Raw genomic sequence first — 19497 nt, 5'->3', positions numbered from 1 at the left:
CGGTGTCGCTAGTTTTACGGTGTTTATGGTGCGGCTGGCTTCAGGGTTAAGCGAGCAGTGTGTTAAGAAGCAGTGTGGCTTGGCAGGGTCGTGTTTCGGAGGACGCATGGCTCTTGACCTTAGCCTCTCCCGAGTCTGTACAGAAGATGCAGCGATGGGACAAGACTGTAACTACCAATTGGATATCACGAAATTGGGGAGAAAAAGGGGTACAAGTTTAAAAATATATATATATATATTATTATTATTATTTTATTATTTATTTTTTAATGCCCTACATAGGGCATTACTTTTGACCTAGGCTTTTTTCACAAAAAGTATACTGACAAAATAAATGAACTATATAGGGAATGTGTTGCAATTTGGGACACTGGAATAGTAGCCTAAATGGTTCAGTAATTTATCCTCTTGCTAGATGAGAGCCATGCTGACGTCTCCTCAGCTTTGTATACGTGACGTAGCGTGTGCATGATTAGCCTGCTAATGATGAACATAAAACAAAGCCGTGTCACACCGACCATCATCATCATTACCATCACTCACCCCTCTCCACCAATCATAGCCTCCACTCATCTTTGACCCTGTGGTTGCTAGGCATTATGCTAATGAGGCCTATAGCATTTCTCCTAAACAGTGGACCAACTGAATAACATGGAATATGTAGAGTGGATATACAGGTCTGAATTTACACAACACACATAGGGGTAGGCCAATCCTCCTTATTGAATGATTATAAAATGACACACCATGTATCTGTTGTGTGTGAATGTTGCTGTTTATATAAGTATCTGGAGTTCCTTCTGGAAAAATAAAGTAACTATACTATTCTGTTCTATTGTCTGCTATTCTGAGAACAGTGGTGTTGTGACTATCCTAGCCTATAGGATCTGCTGTACCAGTGGTGTTGTGAGTATCCTAGCCTATAGGGTCTGCTGTACCAGTGGTGTTGTGAGTATCCTAGCCTATAGGGTCTGCTGTACCAGTGGTGTTGTGAGTATCCTAGCCTATAGGGTCTGCTGCATGTACCAGTGGTGTTGTGAGTATCCTAGCCTATAGGGTCTGCTGTACCAGTGGTGTTGTGAGTATCCTAGCCTATAGGGTCTGCTGTACCAGTGGTGTTGTGAGTATCCTAGCCTATAGGGTCTGCTGTACCAGTGGTGTTGTGAATATCCTAGCCTATAGGGTCTGCTGTACCAGTGGTGTTGTGAGTATCCTAGCCTATAGGGTCTGCTGTACCAGTGGTGTTGTGAGTATCCTAGCCTATAGGGTCTGCTGCATGTCCCTACGGTTCTCAAAATGAATGCACAACTTATTAGTCTCATTAACACAGAGTTTGTGGCTGAAATAGCACCCTATTCCCAATATAGTGCACTACTTTTGACCAAGGACAGGTTAAAATACATTTGCGTTTCAGTCCTGATGGTTGTCATCAGAATATAGGCTGTATATAGGGAGGTTGTGTCCCAAATGGAACCCTATTCCCTATCTAGTGCACTACTTTTAACCAGAGACCTATAGGCCCTGGTCAAAAGCAGTGCACTATATAGGGAATAGAATGGCGTTCTGGTCAAAAGTTGTACACAATGGCATTTGGGCCGTGTGTGTTCAGATTGAGTCATGGTGTCTTTGTTTAGCTACTGTTGCCAATAGAGACAGCAGACTGACAGAGACCACGCCTTCAGCTAATGACTCAATTAGACATCACTCTCTCTGTGTGTGTGTGTGTGTGTGCGTGCTTGTGTGTGTGAAGTACTTTGTGCTTGCTGTAAGATCCTGCTGGATCTATCAGTTTGAACCATAAATGAAGCAGAGAGAATGTCAGACAGCCTATTCTCCTCACTCTCCTGCTATTTGACAGCTGGGTTGCCATGGCGGGAGGGGGTAACAGAACGTTTGGCCATTAGCCCGCCCCCTTTCAGGATGATTGACGTCCGGGCTGGGAGAGGGGAGAGGGAGAGGGGGGACTGGGGAGAGGCAAGGGGGAGGGGGACTGGGGAGAGGAAAGGGGGAGGGGGGACTGGGGAGAGGAAAGGGGGAGGGGGACTGGGGAGAGGAAAGGGGGAGGGGGGACTGGGGAGAGGAAAGGGGGAGGGGGGACTGGGGAGAGGAAAGGGGGAGGGGGGACTGGGGAGAGGAAAGGGGGAGGGGGGACACAACACACACACACAGGTTAGGTTGATGAGAGGTGGTGTGATAAAGCGTTGCTGACTACACAGGAAGAAGAAACTTCCCTGTGTGTGTGTGTGTTGCCAGTCTGTCATACTCAGACAGACAGGAGGACATCCAGCAGGACAGATTAATGGATCTGTGGCAAGGCGGGAAAAGAGAGATGACTGAGGTTTCACTCTATCCTTCTCTCTCTGTCTCTCTCTCTGTCTCTTTCTCTCTCTCTCTCTCTCTCTCTCTCTCTCTCTCTCTCTCTCTCTCTCTCGCGCTCTCTCTCTCGCTCACTCACACACACACAAATGCGTGGAATAAGAAAGAGACTTACACTCACAGTACACACACGCACAGTACACACACACACACTGTCTGGCAGAATGCCTCTAGTCCCTCTGGCATAGTCCCTGCAGATTTCCTCTGGGTTCATTCCCATTAATTAGCCAATCAGGCAATTACGCTAAACGTTCTAAATAAACAAGGATTCCCCCCAGATGGCGCGCTCCATTATCTACTAACACCCCCTGCTGTCACCCCTAGTGGTCTGCTCTGCATGTTGCCATGACAACGGAGACCCCAGCACCCCTGGATTCTCCCTGGGAGTGTCTCTGTGGCATGTGTGTGTGTGTGTTGTGTGAGTGCACTTGTGTGTTTGTGACTAAATGTCTATGTAAAACATACAATCAATATCGTAAGACGTTACATCCATGAGAAGGGATTGGAGGAGCCGTCTATCCTCTGGTCTAGGCTCTGATGATGTCATCAAGGTCCTGTCGCGTCACAACGTCAGGTATATACAATAGTAAACCCAGTCATACAGACCGGTGGTCAATCACTGGACATCTGGACCTCTGTGTTAGAAACAGAATGCAATACGTTCTCCTCCTCTCCTCTCCTCTCCTCTCCTCTCCTCTCCTCTCCTCTCCTCTCCTCTCCTCTCCTCTCCTCTCCGACCCACTCTCCTTTCTTTCTCTCACCTTCTCCTCTTTCTGTTATCGCTCCTCTCTCCTCCTTCATTCTTTCCCTCGCCCTTTCTCTCTCACCCTTCCCCCCTTTTCTATTATCCCCCTCTCTTTCTCCTCACCTCTCTCCCCCCTCTCCCCCCTGCGCTGACACATTTTCATGTAAATGGGAATCGACCTTTCAGCTCACTGCCTTGACTGCCCTCCTCCTCTCTCTCTCTCTCTCTCTCTCTGTCCCACCTCCAAAGACCTCTCACATACACCTCTCTCTCTCTCTCTGCCCCACCTCCAAATACTTCTCACATACACCTCTCTCTCTCTCTGCCCCACCTCCAAAGACCTCTCACATACACCTCTCTCTCTCTCTCTCTCTCTCTCTCTCTCTCTCTCTCTCACTCTCTCTCTCTCTGCCCCACCTCGAAAGACTTCTCACAGACACCTCTCTCTCTCTCTCTCAGCCCCACCTCCAAAGACCTCTCACATACACCTCTCTCTCTCTCTCTCTCTCTCTCTCTCTCTCTCTCTCTCTCTCTCTCTCCCTCTCCTTCTCTCTCTCTCTCTGACCCACCTCCAAAGACTTCTCACATACACCTATCTCTCTCTCTCTCTCTCTCTCTCTCACATACACCTCTCTCTCTCTCTCTCTCTCTCTCTCTCTCTCTCTCTCTCTCTCTCTCTCTCTCTCTCTCTCTCTCTCTCTCTCTCTCTCTCTCTCCTTCTCTCTCTCTCTCTCTCTCTCTCTCTCTGACCCACCTCCAAAGACTTCTCACATACACCTCTCTCTCTCTCTCTCAGCCCCACGTCCAAAGACCTCTCTCTCTCTCTCTCTCTCTCTCTCTCTCTCTCTCTCTCTCTCTCTCTCTCTCTCTCTCTCTCTCTCTCTCTCTCTCTCTCTCTCTCTCTCTCTCTCTCTCTCTCTCTCTCTCTCTCTCTCTCTCTCTCCCCTTCTCTCTCTCTCTCTGACCCACCTCCAAAGACTTCTTTGGAACCATCAAGACTCTTCCTAGAGCTGGCCGCCTGGCCAAACTGAGCAATCGGGGGAGAAGGGCCTTGGTCAGGGAGGTGACCTAGAACCCGATGGTCACTCTGACAGAGCTCCAGAGTTCCTCTGTGGAGATCGGAGAACCTTACAGAAGGACAACCATCTCTGCAGCACTCCACCAATCAGGCCTTTATGGTAGTGGACAGACGGAAGCCACTCCTCAGTAAAAGGCACGTGACAGCCCGCTTGGAGTTTGCCAAAAGGCACCTAAAGGACTCTCAGACCACGAGAAACAAGATTCTCTGGTCTGATTGTCAGTGTTTTGAGGTGGATGTGGTGTTGGAGTCAGGCGCAGGACACAGAAGCTTAGTCCAAACAGACTTTACTTGTCAGCAAATGACAATACAAAATAAAGGGCCTCAAATAACGGAGGCGAGCGATACGCAAAACAGTGCGTAAAACACTAAACATAAGCGATGCGCAAACAGTGCGTCAATACACTTAATAACAAGAATGCAAAATCCAAAACCTCAACGGACAGGCGTACAACAACACACAACTACAAACAAAACCAAAGGAAACTTATAGGTGACATAATCAGGACAGGATAAGACACAGGTGCACCAAACAGACAAAACCAAACAAACACAGAGAACATCAAACGGTAGCAGCTAGTACTCCGGGGACGACGAACGCCGAAGCCTGCCCGAACAAGGAGGAGGAGCAGCCTCGGCGGAATTCGTGACACTGATGAAACCAAGATTGAACTCTTTGACCTGAATGCCAAGCGTCATGTCTGGAGGAAACCTGGCACCATCCCTACGGTGAAGCATGTTGGTGGCAGCATCATGCTGTGGGGATGTTTTTCAGCGGCAGGGACTGGGAAACTAGTCAGGATCGAGGGAAAGATGAACAAAGCAAAGAACAGAGAGATCCTTGATGAAAACCTTCTCCAGAGTGCTAAGGACCTCAGACTGGGGCGAAGGTTCACCTTCCAACAGGACGACGACCCTAAGCACACAGCCAAGACAACACAGGAGTGGCTTTGGGACAAGTCTCTGAATGTCCTTGAGTGGCCCAGCCAGAGCCCAGACTTGAACCTGATCGAACATCTCTGGAGAGACCTGAAAATAGCTGTGCAGCGACGCTCCTCATCCAACCTGACAGAGCTTGAGAGGATCTGCAGAGAAGAATGGGAGAAACTCCCCAAATACAGTTTGCCAAGCTTATAGCGTCATACCCAAGAAGATTCAAGGCTGTAATCGCTGCCAAAGGTGCTTCAACAAAGTACTGAGTAAAGGGTCTGAATATTTATGTAAATGTGATATGTACGTTATTTCCATTAAAAACAATATGCAAATGTCAAAACACCTGTTTTTGCTTTGTCATTATGGGGTATTTATTGTATGTAGATTGTTGAGGGAAAAAAACATTTGAATCAATTTTATAATAAGGCTGTAACGCAGGGGTGTCAAACGTCCGGCCCACGGGCCGGATCAGGCCCGCAAACGGGTTTAATCCGGCCCGCGAGATGATTAAAAAAATAAAATAAAATAAATAAATCTAATAATTTTGCAAAGTATAAAAATGCGCTGCAATTTTTCAATAAAATAAACTGCTGTTCCAATTGCGTCCACTGGATGGCGCAATAGCAATTGTGTTAAGCAAGCAAACTGTTTATACCGGGGCAGAGCAAGTAGGTCAAGCACGTGCAGCCAATGAGCTACTTTGTTTTGCCCGCGATATTTATTACGGCTTCTACTTTTAACATTATGTGCTTTGGCACCCTCATTGCCCCAATATGTCTCTGTCAAAAAAGAGAAAAGTGGACGCAGAGTGCAGAGTGTTCCAAGAAAAATGGTCATCCTATTTATTCACGGAATTGAATGGGAAAGCTGTATGTTTGGTGTGTTCAGAGCATGTTGCAGTGCTGAAAGAATATAACCTTTGTCGCCACTATGTGAGTCTTCATGCCGACAAATATGACAACTTTCAAGGACAGCGGAGATGAGAGAAGGTGAATGAACTGTTGGCGGGTCTGAAGAAACAGCAGTCTGTGTTTACTCACAGCCGAGACATCAGTGACGCTGCAGTGAAAGCTAGCTACCTCATTGCTAATGAAATCGCAGTGGCTTCAAAACCATTTAGTGAGGGTGAATTTGTAAAAACATGCATGATGAAGGCAGCGGAGATTGTGTGCCCTGAAAAGCGGCAGGCTTTTTGCAAATATCAGCCTGACAAGAAACACAGTTGCAGACAGGATTTCCGATCTTTCAGTGGATTTGGACAGCCAGTTGAAGCAAAAAGTAAAGTCATTTATTGCGTTTTCAGTTGCAATTGATGAAAGCACGGACATTACAGATGTTGCACAACTGGCCATTTTCATCCGCTGGAGTTGATGACACATTGACCGTCACCGAGGAGTTCGTGGAGTTGGTGCCGATGACAGATACAACGACAGCAGCTGATATTTTTACCGCACTCGTCGGCGCGCTGGACAGGGTCGGAGTGGACTGGTCCCGCGCTGTCAGCCTGGCTACAGATGGTGCGCCCTCAATGATCGGGAAAAAAGCAGGCGTTGTGACAAAGTTCAGAGAGAAAGTGCAATCTGCAAATGGAGGACGTGATTTTTTGACTTTTCACTGTATTTTGCACCAGGAGGCTTTGTGTTGCAAGTCATTAAAGATGGATAACGTCATGAAGGTGGTCATCCAAACTGTTAATTTCATCCGATCCAGAAGCCTGAATCACCGTCAGTTTGACAGCCTTCTCAGAGAGAAAGACCACATCTATGGCCTGCCATACCACACTGAGGTAAGATGGTTAAGCCGAGGTGCTGTGCTGAGGCGTTTCTTTGATTTACGAGAAGAAATTGAACAGTTCATGGAAGAAAAGGGCAAACCAGTGTTAGAATTTCATTCCGCAGAATGGATGCAGGACCTTGCATTTATGGTGGATGTTACAGAGCACCTGAATAACTTGAACAAACAGCTGCAAGGGCGCAACAAAGTTGTCACGCAGTATTATGACAGCATACGTTCTTTCAAGTTGAAGCTGTCATTGTGGGAGACGCAACTTGCCGGTGGTGATGCAGCTCACTTCCCCTGTCTGAAAAATGTGTGCGCGACCCAACATGTGGCAGACATGAAGCGGTTCATGTCTGCCATGTCTGTGGTTCTTGCACTTGTTTGGGGAACAGGATTTCATTCTTTTTATCTACATTTCTGCCTGAGAAATGACACCCTGATATAGTTCTGTGATCTGTGAAACAGTTCTGTTAATCACTGAGGCATTGTGTGTTTGTGTGTTCTTTTTCTTTAGAATTTTCAAATAAACTTAACGTGTTTTATGATTAATAGTGATGTTGTGCTTGTACTATTTTGGACACACTGTCCTCAGGCTCCAGCTTTATGTTGTATGTTGATCGTATTAAAACAAAGAAAACAATCTGAAGTTGTTGTTTTTAAGTTATATATACCATGATTTTTCCGGTCCGGCCCACTTGGGAATAGATTTTCCTCCATGTGGCCCCTGAGCTAAAATTAGTTTGACACCCCTGGTGTAACGTAACAAAATGTGGAAAAAGTCAAGGGGTCTGAATCCTTTACGAATGCACTGTATGACTCTCTCGCTCTCTCTCTGCATTTGACCGTGTCTGTGTGACAGTATATATCTGTGTGTGTGGCAGTATATACACTGCCGGTCAAAAGTTTTAGAACACCTACTCATTCAAGGGTTTTTCTTTATTTTTACTATTTTCTACATTGTAGAATAATTGTGAAGACATCAAAACTATGAAATTGTCACGATCGTTGAGAGACGGGTCAGACCAAGGTGCAGCGTGAAAAGCGTACATGTTTATTAACACAATAAACATACAACAAAACAAGAAACAACGTAACGTGAAGTCCTCCGGCTATACACAGACAAGCCTAAACGGAACAAGATCCCACAATACACAGTAGGCAATGGGCTACCTAAGTATGATCCCCAATCAGAGACAACGAGCGACAGCTGTCTCTGATTGGGAATCACACCCGGCCAGACATAGAAATAGAAAAACCAGAACATAAACATATAATTTCGAACATAGATTTCCACACCCTGACTCAACAAACTATAGTTCTATACGTCAGGGCGTGACAGTACCCCCCCCCCCAAAGGTGCGGACTCCAGCCGCACAAACCTGACATGACAGGAGCGTGACGACCTCTCCCTCTCTGCCTCCCTGTTGCACCCCTGATCTGGTCTGGACCTCGGCGCGATGCTTCTCCTCTCCTTCCTCCCACGATGCACCAAGCCCTGTCTGGACCCTGGTGTGGGAGACCCCGAACCTGGAGAGGGGCTGACGTCTGGGCCTGGATCGGCAATCCTCCCGCGATGCACCAAGCCCTGTCTGGACCCTGGTGTGGGAGGCCCCGACCCTGGAGAGGGGCTGACTTCTGGGTCTGAAGTGGAGCCGCTGACCGGAGCTGAACTAGCCCCCGGTGGAGCGGACTGCTCTGGCTCCGGAGTGGAACCGCTGACCGGAGCTGGACTAGAAACCGGTGGAGCGGACTGCTCTGGCTCCGGCGTGGAGCAGCTGACCGGAGCTGGACTACACCCCGGTGGAGCGGAATGCTCTGGCTCCAGAGTGGAACCGCTGACCGGAGCTGGACTGGAAACCGGTGGAGCGGACTGCTCTGGCTCCAGAGTGGAGCAGCTGACCGGACCCGTATCCATCCCCATCTCTGGAGCAGGACTAAATGCCATGCCCAGCCTGGGCACCGACGCAGAGGAAAATTCCAGCCCTGTAGTAGGACTGGTTGCCGGCCCCAGACTGGGCACCGACACGCTAAAGTGCTCCCTGCAGGGGACCGTCGCTGGAGGTCGGGTGAGTTGTGTGGTTGGAGGAGGTGTAGAAACGCCACCTCTCTCCCATCGCTCCAATGTACTCACCACGCGCTCCATTGCGCTGCCGAGAGCCTGGATCCTGCTCGCCTGCCGTTGGATACGTTCCTCCAAAGATCCGGACGGACCGACTGTACCTGCTGACTCCATTTTAGGTGCGTGTTTCTGTCCTGGAACAGGCCGTGCCGGACTGGGAACACGCACCACTGGCTTGGTGCGAGGAGCAGGCACGGGCCATGCCGGACTGGGAACACGCACCACTGGCTTGGTGCGAGGAGCAGGCACGGGCCGTGCCGGACTGGGAACACGCACCACTGGCTTGGTGCGAGGAGCAGGCACGGGCCGTGCCGGACTGGGAACTGGCGTTGGAGATCCACGACTGTTCCAGTCCTTCTCTCTCCGCGCCCATTCCTCCTCCAGTGAGGACTCCTCCGGGAGCCCCCACGAGTTAGGGAACAGAAACTCATCGTCGTCGTCATCCTCCGACTCCTCAGCGTAAAACAGTTCCCATTCCTGTTCCCATGGTCGTAGGGACTCCAACTGGAACCCCACCGGGTGCAGTGGGGCGGGGCTCTTCTCTCTCGATCCCCGACCACCCCTCTAGCCCCCCCAAATTATTTTCTTGGGGTTGCCTCTCTGGCTTCCTCAGCGGTTGGTCCCGTTGGCGTTGTCGTGGATCCGCTCTTGCCAGGGTCCTTTCCCAGCGAATATCTCCTCCCATGACCACCATTTGCCCACCTGTGACAAAGCTATTCGCTCCGCCTCGGCACGCTGCTTGGTCCTTTTGTGGTGGGATCTTCTGTCACGATCGTTGAGAGACGGGTCAGACCAAGGTGCAGCGTGAAAAGCGTACATGTTTATTGACACAATAAACATACAACAAAACAAGAAACAACGTAACGTGAAGTCCTCCGGCTATACACAGACAAGCCTAAACGGAACAAGATCCCACAATACACAGTAGGCAATGGGCTACCTAAGTATGATCCCCAATCAGAGACAATGAGCGACAGCTGCCTCTGATTGGGAATCACACCCGGCCAGACATAGAAATAGAAAAACCAGAACATAAACATAGAATTTCTAACATAGATTTCCACACCCTGACTCAACAAACTAGAGTTCTATAGGTCAGGGCGTGACAGAAATAACACATATGGAATCATGTAGTAACCAAAAGTGTTAAACAAATCAAAATATATTTTATATTTGAGATTCTTCAAATAGCCACCCTGTGCCTTGATGACAGCTTTGTACACTCTTGGCATTCTCTCCACCAGCTTCACCTGGAAATGCTTTTCCAACAGTCTTGAAGGAGTTCCCACATATACTGAGCACTTGTTGGCTGCTTTTCTTTCACTCTACGGTCCGTCTCATCCCAAACCTTCTCAATTTGGTTGAGGTCGGGGGACTGTGGAGGCCAGGTTATCTGATGCAGCACTCCATCACTCTCCTTCTTGGTAAAATAGCCCTTACACAGCCTGTGTCACCAGAAAAGCACCCCCACACCATAACACCTCCTCCTCCATGCTTTACGGAGGGAAATACACATGCGGAGATCATCGATTCACCCACACCGTGTCTCACATAGATACGGCAGTTGGAACCAAAAATCTCCAATTTGGACTCCAGACCAAAGGACAAATTTCCACCGGTCTAATGTCCATTGTTCGTTTTTCTTGGCCCAAGCAAGTCTCTTCTAATTATTGGTGTCCTTTAGTAGTGGTTTCTTTGCAGCATTTCGACCATGAAGGCCTGATTCACACAGTCTCCTCTGAACAGATGTGTCTGTTACTTGAACTCTGTGAAGCATTTATTTGGGCTGCAGGCTGGTAACTCTAATGAACGTATCCTCTGCAGCAGAGGTAACTCTGGGTCTTCCATTCCTGTGGCGGTCCTCATGAGAGCCAGTTTCATCATAGCGCTTCATGGTTTTTGCGACTGCACTTGAAGAAACTTTCAAAGTTCTTGAAATGTTCAGTATTGACTGACCTTCATGTCTTAAAGTAATGATCGACTGTCGTTTCTCTTTGCTTATTTGAGCTGTTCTTGCCATAATATGGACTTGGTCTTTTACCAAATAGGGCTATCTTCTGTATATACCCCCCCCCCCTACGTTGTCACAACACAACTGATTGGCTCAAACGCATTAAGAAGGAAATACATTCTACAAATTAACTTTTAAGAAGGCACACCTGTTAATTGAAATGCATTCCAGGTGACTACCTCATGAAGCTGGTTGAGAGAATGCCAAGAGTGTGCAAAGCTGACATCAAGGCAAAGGGTGGCTATTTGAAGAATCTCAAATATAACATATATTTTGATATGTTTAACACTTTTTTGGTTACTATTTGATTCTATATGTGTTATTTCCTAGTTGTGATGTCTTCACTATTATTCTACAATGTAGAAAATAGTAAAAATAAAGAAAAAGGTGTTCTAAAACATTTGACCGGTAGTGTATCTGTGTGACAGTATATATCTGTGTGACAGTATATATCTGTGTGTGTGACGGTATATTTCAGTGTGTGTGACAGTATATATCTTAATTAACAGTAAACATTACACTCAAAAGTTTCAAAGGAATAGAGACATTTCAAATGTCATATTATGGCTATGTACAGCGTTGTAACGATGTGCAAATAGTTCAAGTACAAAAGGGAAAATAAATAAACATAAATATGGGTTGTATTTACAATGGTGTTTGTTCTTCACTGGTTGCCCTTTTCTTGTGGAAACAGGTCACAAATATTGCTGCTGTGATGGCACCCTGTGGTATTTCACCTAATAGATATGAGAGTTAATCAACATTTATTTGTTTTCAAATTCTTTGTGGGTCTGTCTAATCTGAGGCAAATATGATTCTCTAATATGGTCATACATTTGACAGGAAGTTAGGAAGTGCAGCTCAGTTTCCACCTAATTTTGTGGGCAGTGTGCACATAGCCCGTCTTCTCTTGAGAGCCAGTTCTGTCTACGGTGGTCTCTCTCAATTGCAAGGCTATGCTCACTGAGTTTGTACATAGTCAAACATTTCCTTAATTTTGGGTCAGTCACAGTGGTCAGGTATTCTGCCACTGTGTACTCTCTGTTTAGGGCCAAATAGCATTCCAGTTTGATCTGTTTTTTTTTTGTAAATTCTTTCCAATTTGTCAAGTAATTCTCTTTTTGTTTTCTCATGATTTGGTTGGGTCTAATTCTCTCTCCCTCTCCAAACACCAACCATAAATCACACAATTAAATGCCACAGCATTTAGACACTTTTCATAGATTACAGCAATAAGTAAAGGGAGATAGCGAGGACCCGTTCAACAATATGATTTCAGGACAGTAGCGCCATCTGGCGGTGAGGTGAAATACCAGTGCATCTTCTTCGGAAGTGCGTGCGTAATCGTTTGGCTTGTCCCGGTGATTGATGGGAATTGTAGTCATAGAATCTCCAGTATTTCCTGGAAAGGAGACAAGGAAAAGTCACAAGAAGTTCTTGCTCGCCTCTAAAAAGTTGTTTACTGGACTTCATTTACAGTCTAAAGCGAGAGAAGGTTAAACGAAAAACAGAGTAAGTACCATGTTTTTACCAGGGTTTTTGAAAACTGAGTGAAATCTCCGAGACGGAGGAAAAAATATGTTTGACTCACCTGTCAAACAAATGTTAGCTAGCTGCTAGCTAGCTAGGTTAGCCAACTTGCAAGCTATTTTTTCCTAACAATGGGGCATTTGTAGCTAATACCGGGTTTTAGTGATCAAATCTCAGTTTTTATTAGCTAGTTTCACAGTTGTTTACTAGTTTTATTTCTTGACTGGTTGTTGGCAGTTACCTGTCAAACAACCATTCCTTTGTTATGCTTGCAAAGCCAAATAACAATATGGAAATCTGGCAAAATAATGTTATCTTTTGCACAGCAATACCATGATGATAGCTGCTCCACAATGTTCTGTCTGATAGAGCAGTGGTTGTTGGGAGAACGTGGGGAAATTAGTCACGTCGAATTGTTGACAATCCTTAAAATAATTATTTATGAATGACCATCATAATAACCTCCTCTCCCCGTTCTATTCCCCTTCTCTCCTCTCCCTTTCTTCTCTCCATCTCCATCTCTTCTCCTCTTCTCCAGATGTCTCTGATGGAGCACGGTGGTGTTGCCCCCATCAGGCCGGTGACGGCAGTGGCCTGGGCCTCCAACAGCAGCACCTGTCCCAAAGACTTCAACCTGGTAGGGAGTCGGGGAGAAGGGAGGGAGTCGGGGAGGAGGGAGGGAGTCGGGGAGGAGGGAGGGAGGAGGGGGGAGGAGGGAGGAGGGAGGGAATCGGGGAGGAGGGAGGGTGTCGGGGAGGAGGGAGGGTGTCGGGGAGGAGGGAGGGAGGGAGTCGGGGAAGAGGGAGGGAGTCGGGGAGGAGGGGGGAGGATGGAGGGAGTCGGGGAGGAGGGAGGGATACAGGCAGAGGAAGTAGGAAATAGAAGGAGATGATTTAAGGTCAGAATACATAAAGGCTTGGCCCATAGAGGAGATGATTTAAGGTCAGAATACATAAAGGCTTGGCCCATAGAGGAGATGATTTAAGGTCAGAATACATAAAGGCTTGGCCCATAGAGGAGATGATTTAAGGTCAGAATACATAAAGGCTTGGTCCATAGAGGAGATGATTTAAGGTCAGAATACATAAAGGCTTGGCCCATAGAGGAGTCAGTAAGAGGTCAATAATTCTCAATATTGTGTGTAGTGTCTTACTCACTCTCTCTCTCTCGCTCTCTCTCTCTCAATTCAATTTCAATTTCAATTTCAATTTAAGGGCTTTATTGGCATGGGAAACGTGTGTTAACATTGCCAAAGCAAGTGAAGTAGATAGTAAACAAAAGTGAAATAAACAATAAATATTAACAGTAAACATTACACTCAGAAGTTTCAAAAGAATAAAGACATTTCAAATGTCATATTATGTATATATACAGTGTTGTAACAATGTGCAAATAGTTAAAGTACAAATGGGAAAATAAATAAATATGGGTTGTATTTACAATGGTGTTTGTTCTTCACTGGTTGCCCTTTTCTTGTGGCAACAGGTCACAAATCTTGCAGCTGTGATGGCACACTGTGGTTTTTCACCCAGTAGATAAGGGAGTTTATCAAAATTGGGTTTGTTTTCGAATTCTTTGTGGATCGCTGTAATCTGAGGGAAATATGTGTCTCTAATATGGTCATACATTTGGCAGGAGGTTAGGAAGTGCAGCTCAGTTTCCACCTCATTTTGTGGGCAGTGTGCACATAGCCTGTCTTCTCTTGAGAGCCAGGTCTGCCTACGGCGGCCTTTCTCAATAGCAAGGCTATGCTCACTGAGTCTGTACATAGTCAAAGCTTTCCTTAAGTTTGGGTCAGTCACAGTGGTCAAGTATTCTGCCACTGTGTACTCTCTGTTTAGGGCCAAATAGCATTCTAGTTTGCTCTGTTTTTTTGTTTGTTCTTTCCAATGTGTCAAGTAATTCTCTTTTGTTTTCTCATGATTTGGTTGGGTCTAGTTGTGTTGTTGTTGTTGTTGTCCTGGGGCTGTGTGGGGTCTGTTTGTGTTTGTGAACAGAGCCCCAGGACAAGCTTACTTAGGGGACTCTTCTCCAAGTTCATCTCTCTGTAGGTGATGGCTTTGTTATGGAAGGTTTGGGAATTGCTTCCTTTTAAGTGGTTATAGAATTTAACAGCTCTTTTCTGGATTTTGATAATTAGCGGGTATTGGCCTAATTCTGCTCTGCATGCATTATTTGGTGTTTTACGTTGTACACGGAGGATGTTTTTGCAGAATTCTGCATGCAGAGTCTCAATTTGGTGTTTGTCCCATTTTGTGAATTCTTGGTTGGTGAGCGGACCCCAGACCTCAGAACCATAAAGGGCAATGGGTTCTATAACTGATTCAAGTATTTTTAGCCAGATCCTAATTGGTATGTCACATTTTATGTTCCTTTTGATGGCATAGAAGGCCCTTCTTGCCTTGTCTCTCAGATCGTTCACAGCTTTGTGGAAGTTACCTGTGGCGCTGATGTTTAGGCCGAGGTATGTATAGTTTTTTGTGTGCTCTAGGGCAACGGTGTCTAGATGGAATTTGTATTTGTGGTCCTGGCAACTGGACCTTTTTGGAACACCATTATTTTTGTCTTACTGAGATTTACTGTCAGGGCCCAGGTCTGACAGAATCTGTGCAGAAGATCTAGGTGCTGCTGTAGGCCCTCCTTGGTTGGTGACAGAAGCACCAGATCGTCAGCAAACAGAAGACATTTGACTTCAGATTCTAGTAGGGTGAGGCCGGGTGCTGCAGACTGTTCTAGTGCCCTCGCCAATTCGTTGATATATATGTTGAAGAGGGTGGGGCTTAAACTGCATCCCTGTCTCACCCCACGGCCCTGTGGAAAGAAATGTGTGTATTTTTTTGCCAATTTTAACCGCACACTTGTTGTTTGTGTACATGGATTTTATAATGTCGTATGTTTTTCCCCCAACCCCACTTTCCATCAATTTGTATAGCAGACCCTCATGCCAAATTGAGTCAAAAGCTTTTGAAATCAACAAAGCATGAGAAGACTTTGCCTTTGTTTTGGTTTGTTTGTTTGTCAATTAGGGTGTGCAGGGTGAATACGTGGTCTGTCGTACGGTAATTTGGTAAAAAGCCAATTTGACATTTGCTCAGTACATTGTTTTCACTGAGGAAATGAACTAGTCTGCTGTTAATGATAATGCAGAGGATTTTCCCAAGGTTGCTGTTGACGCATATCCCACGGTAGTTATTGGGGTCAAATTTGTCTCCACTTTTGTGGATTGGGGTGATCAGTCCTTGGTTCCAGATGTTGGGGAAGATGCCAGAGCTAAGGATGATGTTAAAGAGTTTAAGTATAGCTAATTGAAATTTGTGGTCTGTATATTTTATCATTTCATTGAGGATACCATCAACACCACAGGACTTTTTTGGGTTGGAGGGTTTGTATTTTATCCTGCAGTTCATTCAATGTAATTGGAGAATCCAGTGGGTTCTGGTAGTCTTTAATAGTTGATTCTAAGATTTGCATTTGATCAAGTATATTTTTTTGCTGTTTGTTCTCTGTTATAGGGCCAAAAAGATTGGAGAAGTGGTTTACCCATACATCTCCGTTTTGGATAGATAGCTCTTCGTGTTGTTGTTTGTTTAGTGTTTTCCAATTTTCCCAGAAGTGGTTAGAGTCTATGGATTCTTCAATTACATTGAGCTGATTTCTGACATGCTGTTCCTTCTTTTTCCGTAGTGTATTTCTGTATTGTTTTAGTGATTCACCATAGTGAAGGCGTAGGCTCAGGTTTTCTGGGTCTCTATGTTTTTGGTTGGATAGGTTTCTCAATTTCTTTCTTAGGTTTTTGCATTCTTCATCAAACCATTTATCACTGTTATTACTTTTCTTTGGTTTTCTGTTAGAGATTTTTAGATTTGATAGGGAAGCTGAGAGGTCAAATATACTGTTTAGGTTTTCTACTGCCAAGTTTACACCTTCACTATTACAGTGGAACGTTTTGTCCAGGAAGTTGTCTAGAATGGATTGAATTTGTTGTTTCCTAATTGATTTTTGGTAGGTTTCAACACTACTTTCCTTCCATCTATAGCATTTCTTAATATTATTCAGTTCCTTTGGCTTTGATGCCTCATGATTGAGTATTGCTCTGTTCAAGTAGACTGTGATTTTGCTGTGGTCTGATAGGGGTGTCAGTGGGCTGACTGTGAACGCTCTGAGAGACTCTGGGTTGAGGTCAGTGATAAAGTAGTCTACAGTACTACTGCCAAGAGATGAGCTATAGGTGTACCTACCATAGGAGTCCCCTCGAAGCCTACCATTGACTATGTACATACCCAGTGTGCGACAGAGCTGCAGGAGTCGTGACCCATTTTTGTTGGTTATGTTGTCGTAGTTGTGCCTAGGGGGGCATATGGGGGGAGGGAATGCTGTCACCTCCAGGTAGGTGTTTGTCCCCCTGTGTGCTGAGGGTGTCAGGTTCTTGTCCAGTTCTGGCATTTAGGTCGCCACAGACTAGTACATGTCCCTGGGTCTGGAAATTATTGATTTCCCCCTCCAGGATGGAGAAACTGTCTTCATTAAAGTATGGGGATTCTAGTGGGGGGATATAGGTAGCACACAGGAGGACATTTTTCTCAGTTGAGATAATTTCCTTTTGAATTTCTAACCAAATATAAAATGTTCCTGTTTTGATTAATTTAATAGAGTGAGTTAGGTCTGCTCTATACCAAATTAGCATACCCCCTGAGTCCCTTCCCTGTTTCACACCTGGTAGTTTGGTGGATGGGACTACCAGCTCTCTGTAACCTAGAGGGCAACCAGTGGGTCCGTCTCCTCTATACCATGTTTCTTGTAGGATGACAATGTCTGTATTTCCGATTTCTGCTCTTTAGGCCAAAGGCAGATGACCTCAGGCCTTGGATATTCCAGGATGAAATAGTGAAGGCTTTGTGTTCCATAAAGTGTCTAATGTTGTTGGTTGTGTGGTTTGGCCTCAGGCCAGTAATTGTGAGCAGAGCATGCTGAGCATCTGGTACATGCCATTGGCTTGGGCTAGTGTAAGAGTGGGTGTTGGGCCTGTTTGCCTGCTCACGGCCTGGGCGTATGTGTGACTTTCATGTTGAGGCCCTCTTTGTGGGAGTGGGGGGCTTGGGGTGGGTAGGAGGGGCATAGGTCTGATCTGAGGGGGCCTAAATGAGGTGTGGGCATGGTTGACTTGGGGGGGAGTTAATTGGTTGGGGTGGGGGTGTAGATGTGGTTGATGGTGCTGTGGTCTGGATGTAGGTCCTCTCTGCGGGGGTCCTCTATGTGTAGGTCCTGGGGGGGGGGTCCCGCAGGTCTGGGCGGGGTGTCTGTTGATCTGTTGCTCCTGTGTGAGGTGTTGGGTCTGCGGTTGAGGGCGATATCCTTTAGGGTCCGGGCGAAGGTGGGCACTGCTGCCTTGTATAGGTGGACCTGGTCGTAAAGGCTGTTCACGTCCAGGGTGGAGTGGTGGGCCAGGAAGACATTTGGTTTTGATGCACAGTCACGGGAAATACTTGCGTTTACCCGCTGTATGGTAGCAGGGTGGAAGTCTTTTCGTGGTAACAGGGTTGAGATAACCACTTGTGCGTTGGGGAAAGTAGAAGAAGCTTTTTCTATCACGCCCTTGAGTGATGTGGCCACCCTTTCCTGCTGTGTTCTCAGGTCGTTTGTGCCTGTGTGTATTATTATGTGGCTGGGTGATCCTAGTTGGTCCTTAGACAGAAGGTCTAGGGCGCGCTGGGTATTTGGACACCAGAGTTTAGACACTGTGTGTTTTGGAAAAAGTTTATTTTCTTGTATGTATTTCCCGTTTGAGTCCATAAGGAGTACAATCTGTGGCTTGTGTATGTCCTCAGTGGGTGTGGGGGGGGTCGTCATGAGGGCTATCAGGGTGTCTGACTGGGGGGGTTGCTCAGAGGGGTTGGGGTCCCCAGGGCTTGGGGTTCTTCATTTGTTTGTCTGGGTGTGATGTCGAGGCTATGGTCAGGGTCTAGGGTGTACTGTTCTGCTGCGGTGTCGAGACTTTGGCCAGGATCTGAGGTGGGCTGTTCTCTAATGGGTTGTTCAATGTCACCCGTCATCGTTCTCACCTTCTCCTCTAGCACTCTGATCCTCTCCTCTAGTGCTCTGTTCTTCTCCTGCTCCTGCTCTTTCTCCTGTTGATGTTGTCTCACCACAGTCGAGAGTGCAGACATGTCTCTCTCCACCTGCAGCTCTCCAGGTCTAGTTAAGAGGGTGTTGTTGTGCTGGACTGTTGTCTGGGTCTGTGCTGACTGGAGTGTGTTCACCTGCTGTTCCAGCTCCACCTGCCTTACCTCCAGCTGGGTGAATTTATCCTTCATTTCATTGAGGGAGTAGTACTCTGTGCTGGGAAGTTGAGTTTCTGCTTGGGGTTGCTCTGTGGGGTTATTTAATGAAGAGGTCTGGTCTGACCCGCTCGGGGTAGGGGTATCTTTCTCAAGGGACAGCTTCTCCTGCTGAGCTATTTCTTTGATTAGGTGAAAGTCCAGCTGGAACTGTTTGGTGTTGCCTTGAACCAAAACGGTTCCAGATTTATAGAGATTAATATTAGACGACTCAGAGTCCTCGTTGTCCAGTATCCTGAGTTTCCACCCGTCGCTAACACCCCCCTCTTAACAGAGGGGTAGTGTGCTAGTATAGCACTGTGCCATGCCAGGGGATGGTCTGTGTGGAAGATAAGGTTGCTTATGTTCCCATTTTTATACAAATCAGCAAAAAGTGTCTCGTGCTTCCCCAAAAGAAGTTTCAATTTGTACTCTTTTCGTGTCTTGTCGTTTTTTACATTCAGAGGGTACTGTATTTTAATGACCTCTGAACAGTGGGGGGTGCTTCTAAGGCCTCTTCTAAGGCCTCTAGTTGGGGTAGACTGTACGACTCTCCTGCCATTGTTGGGCTCAAGGGCTTTGACACCTCTCACTTCACACGTCAGTGCTAAT

General features: G+C 46.4%; 1 protein-coding gene across 1 annotated transcript in view; it reads left to right on the top strand.

Annotated features, from left to right (window-relative positions):
• Positions 1 to 12421: 12421 nt before the first annotated feature.
• The window catches only part of mvb12a (multivesicular body subunit 12A), a 16341-nt gene continuing 9265 nt past the window's right edge, over positions 12422 to 19497 (top strand). Inside the window, exons 1-2 of the mRNA XM_041857514.2 lie at positions 12422 to 12553; positions 13110 to 13208. Of these exons, the coding sequence (XP_041713448.1) occupies positions 13110 to 13208 (99 nt within the window). The 5' untranslated portion in view covers positions 12422 to 12553. The remainder of the gene's footprint in view (positions 12554 to 13109; positions 13209 to 19497) is intronic.

Source organism: Coregonus clupeaformis, chromosome 30, assembly GCF_020615455.1.
Source record: "Coregonus clupeaformis isolate EN_2021a chromosome 30, ASM2061545v1, whole genome shotgun sequence".
Classification (NCBI taxonomy): domain Eukaryota; kingdom Metazoa; phylum Chordata; class Actinopteri; order Salmoniformes; family Salmonidae; genus Coregonus; species Coregonus clupeaformis.
This window is presented reverse-complemented; position numbering and strand designations above follow the sequence as displayed.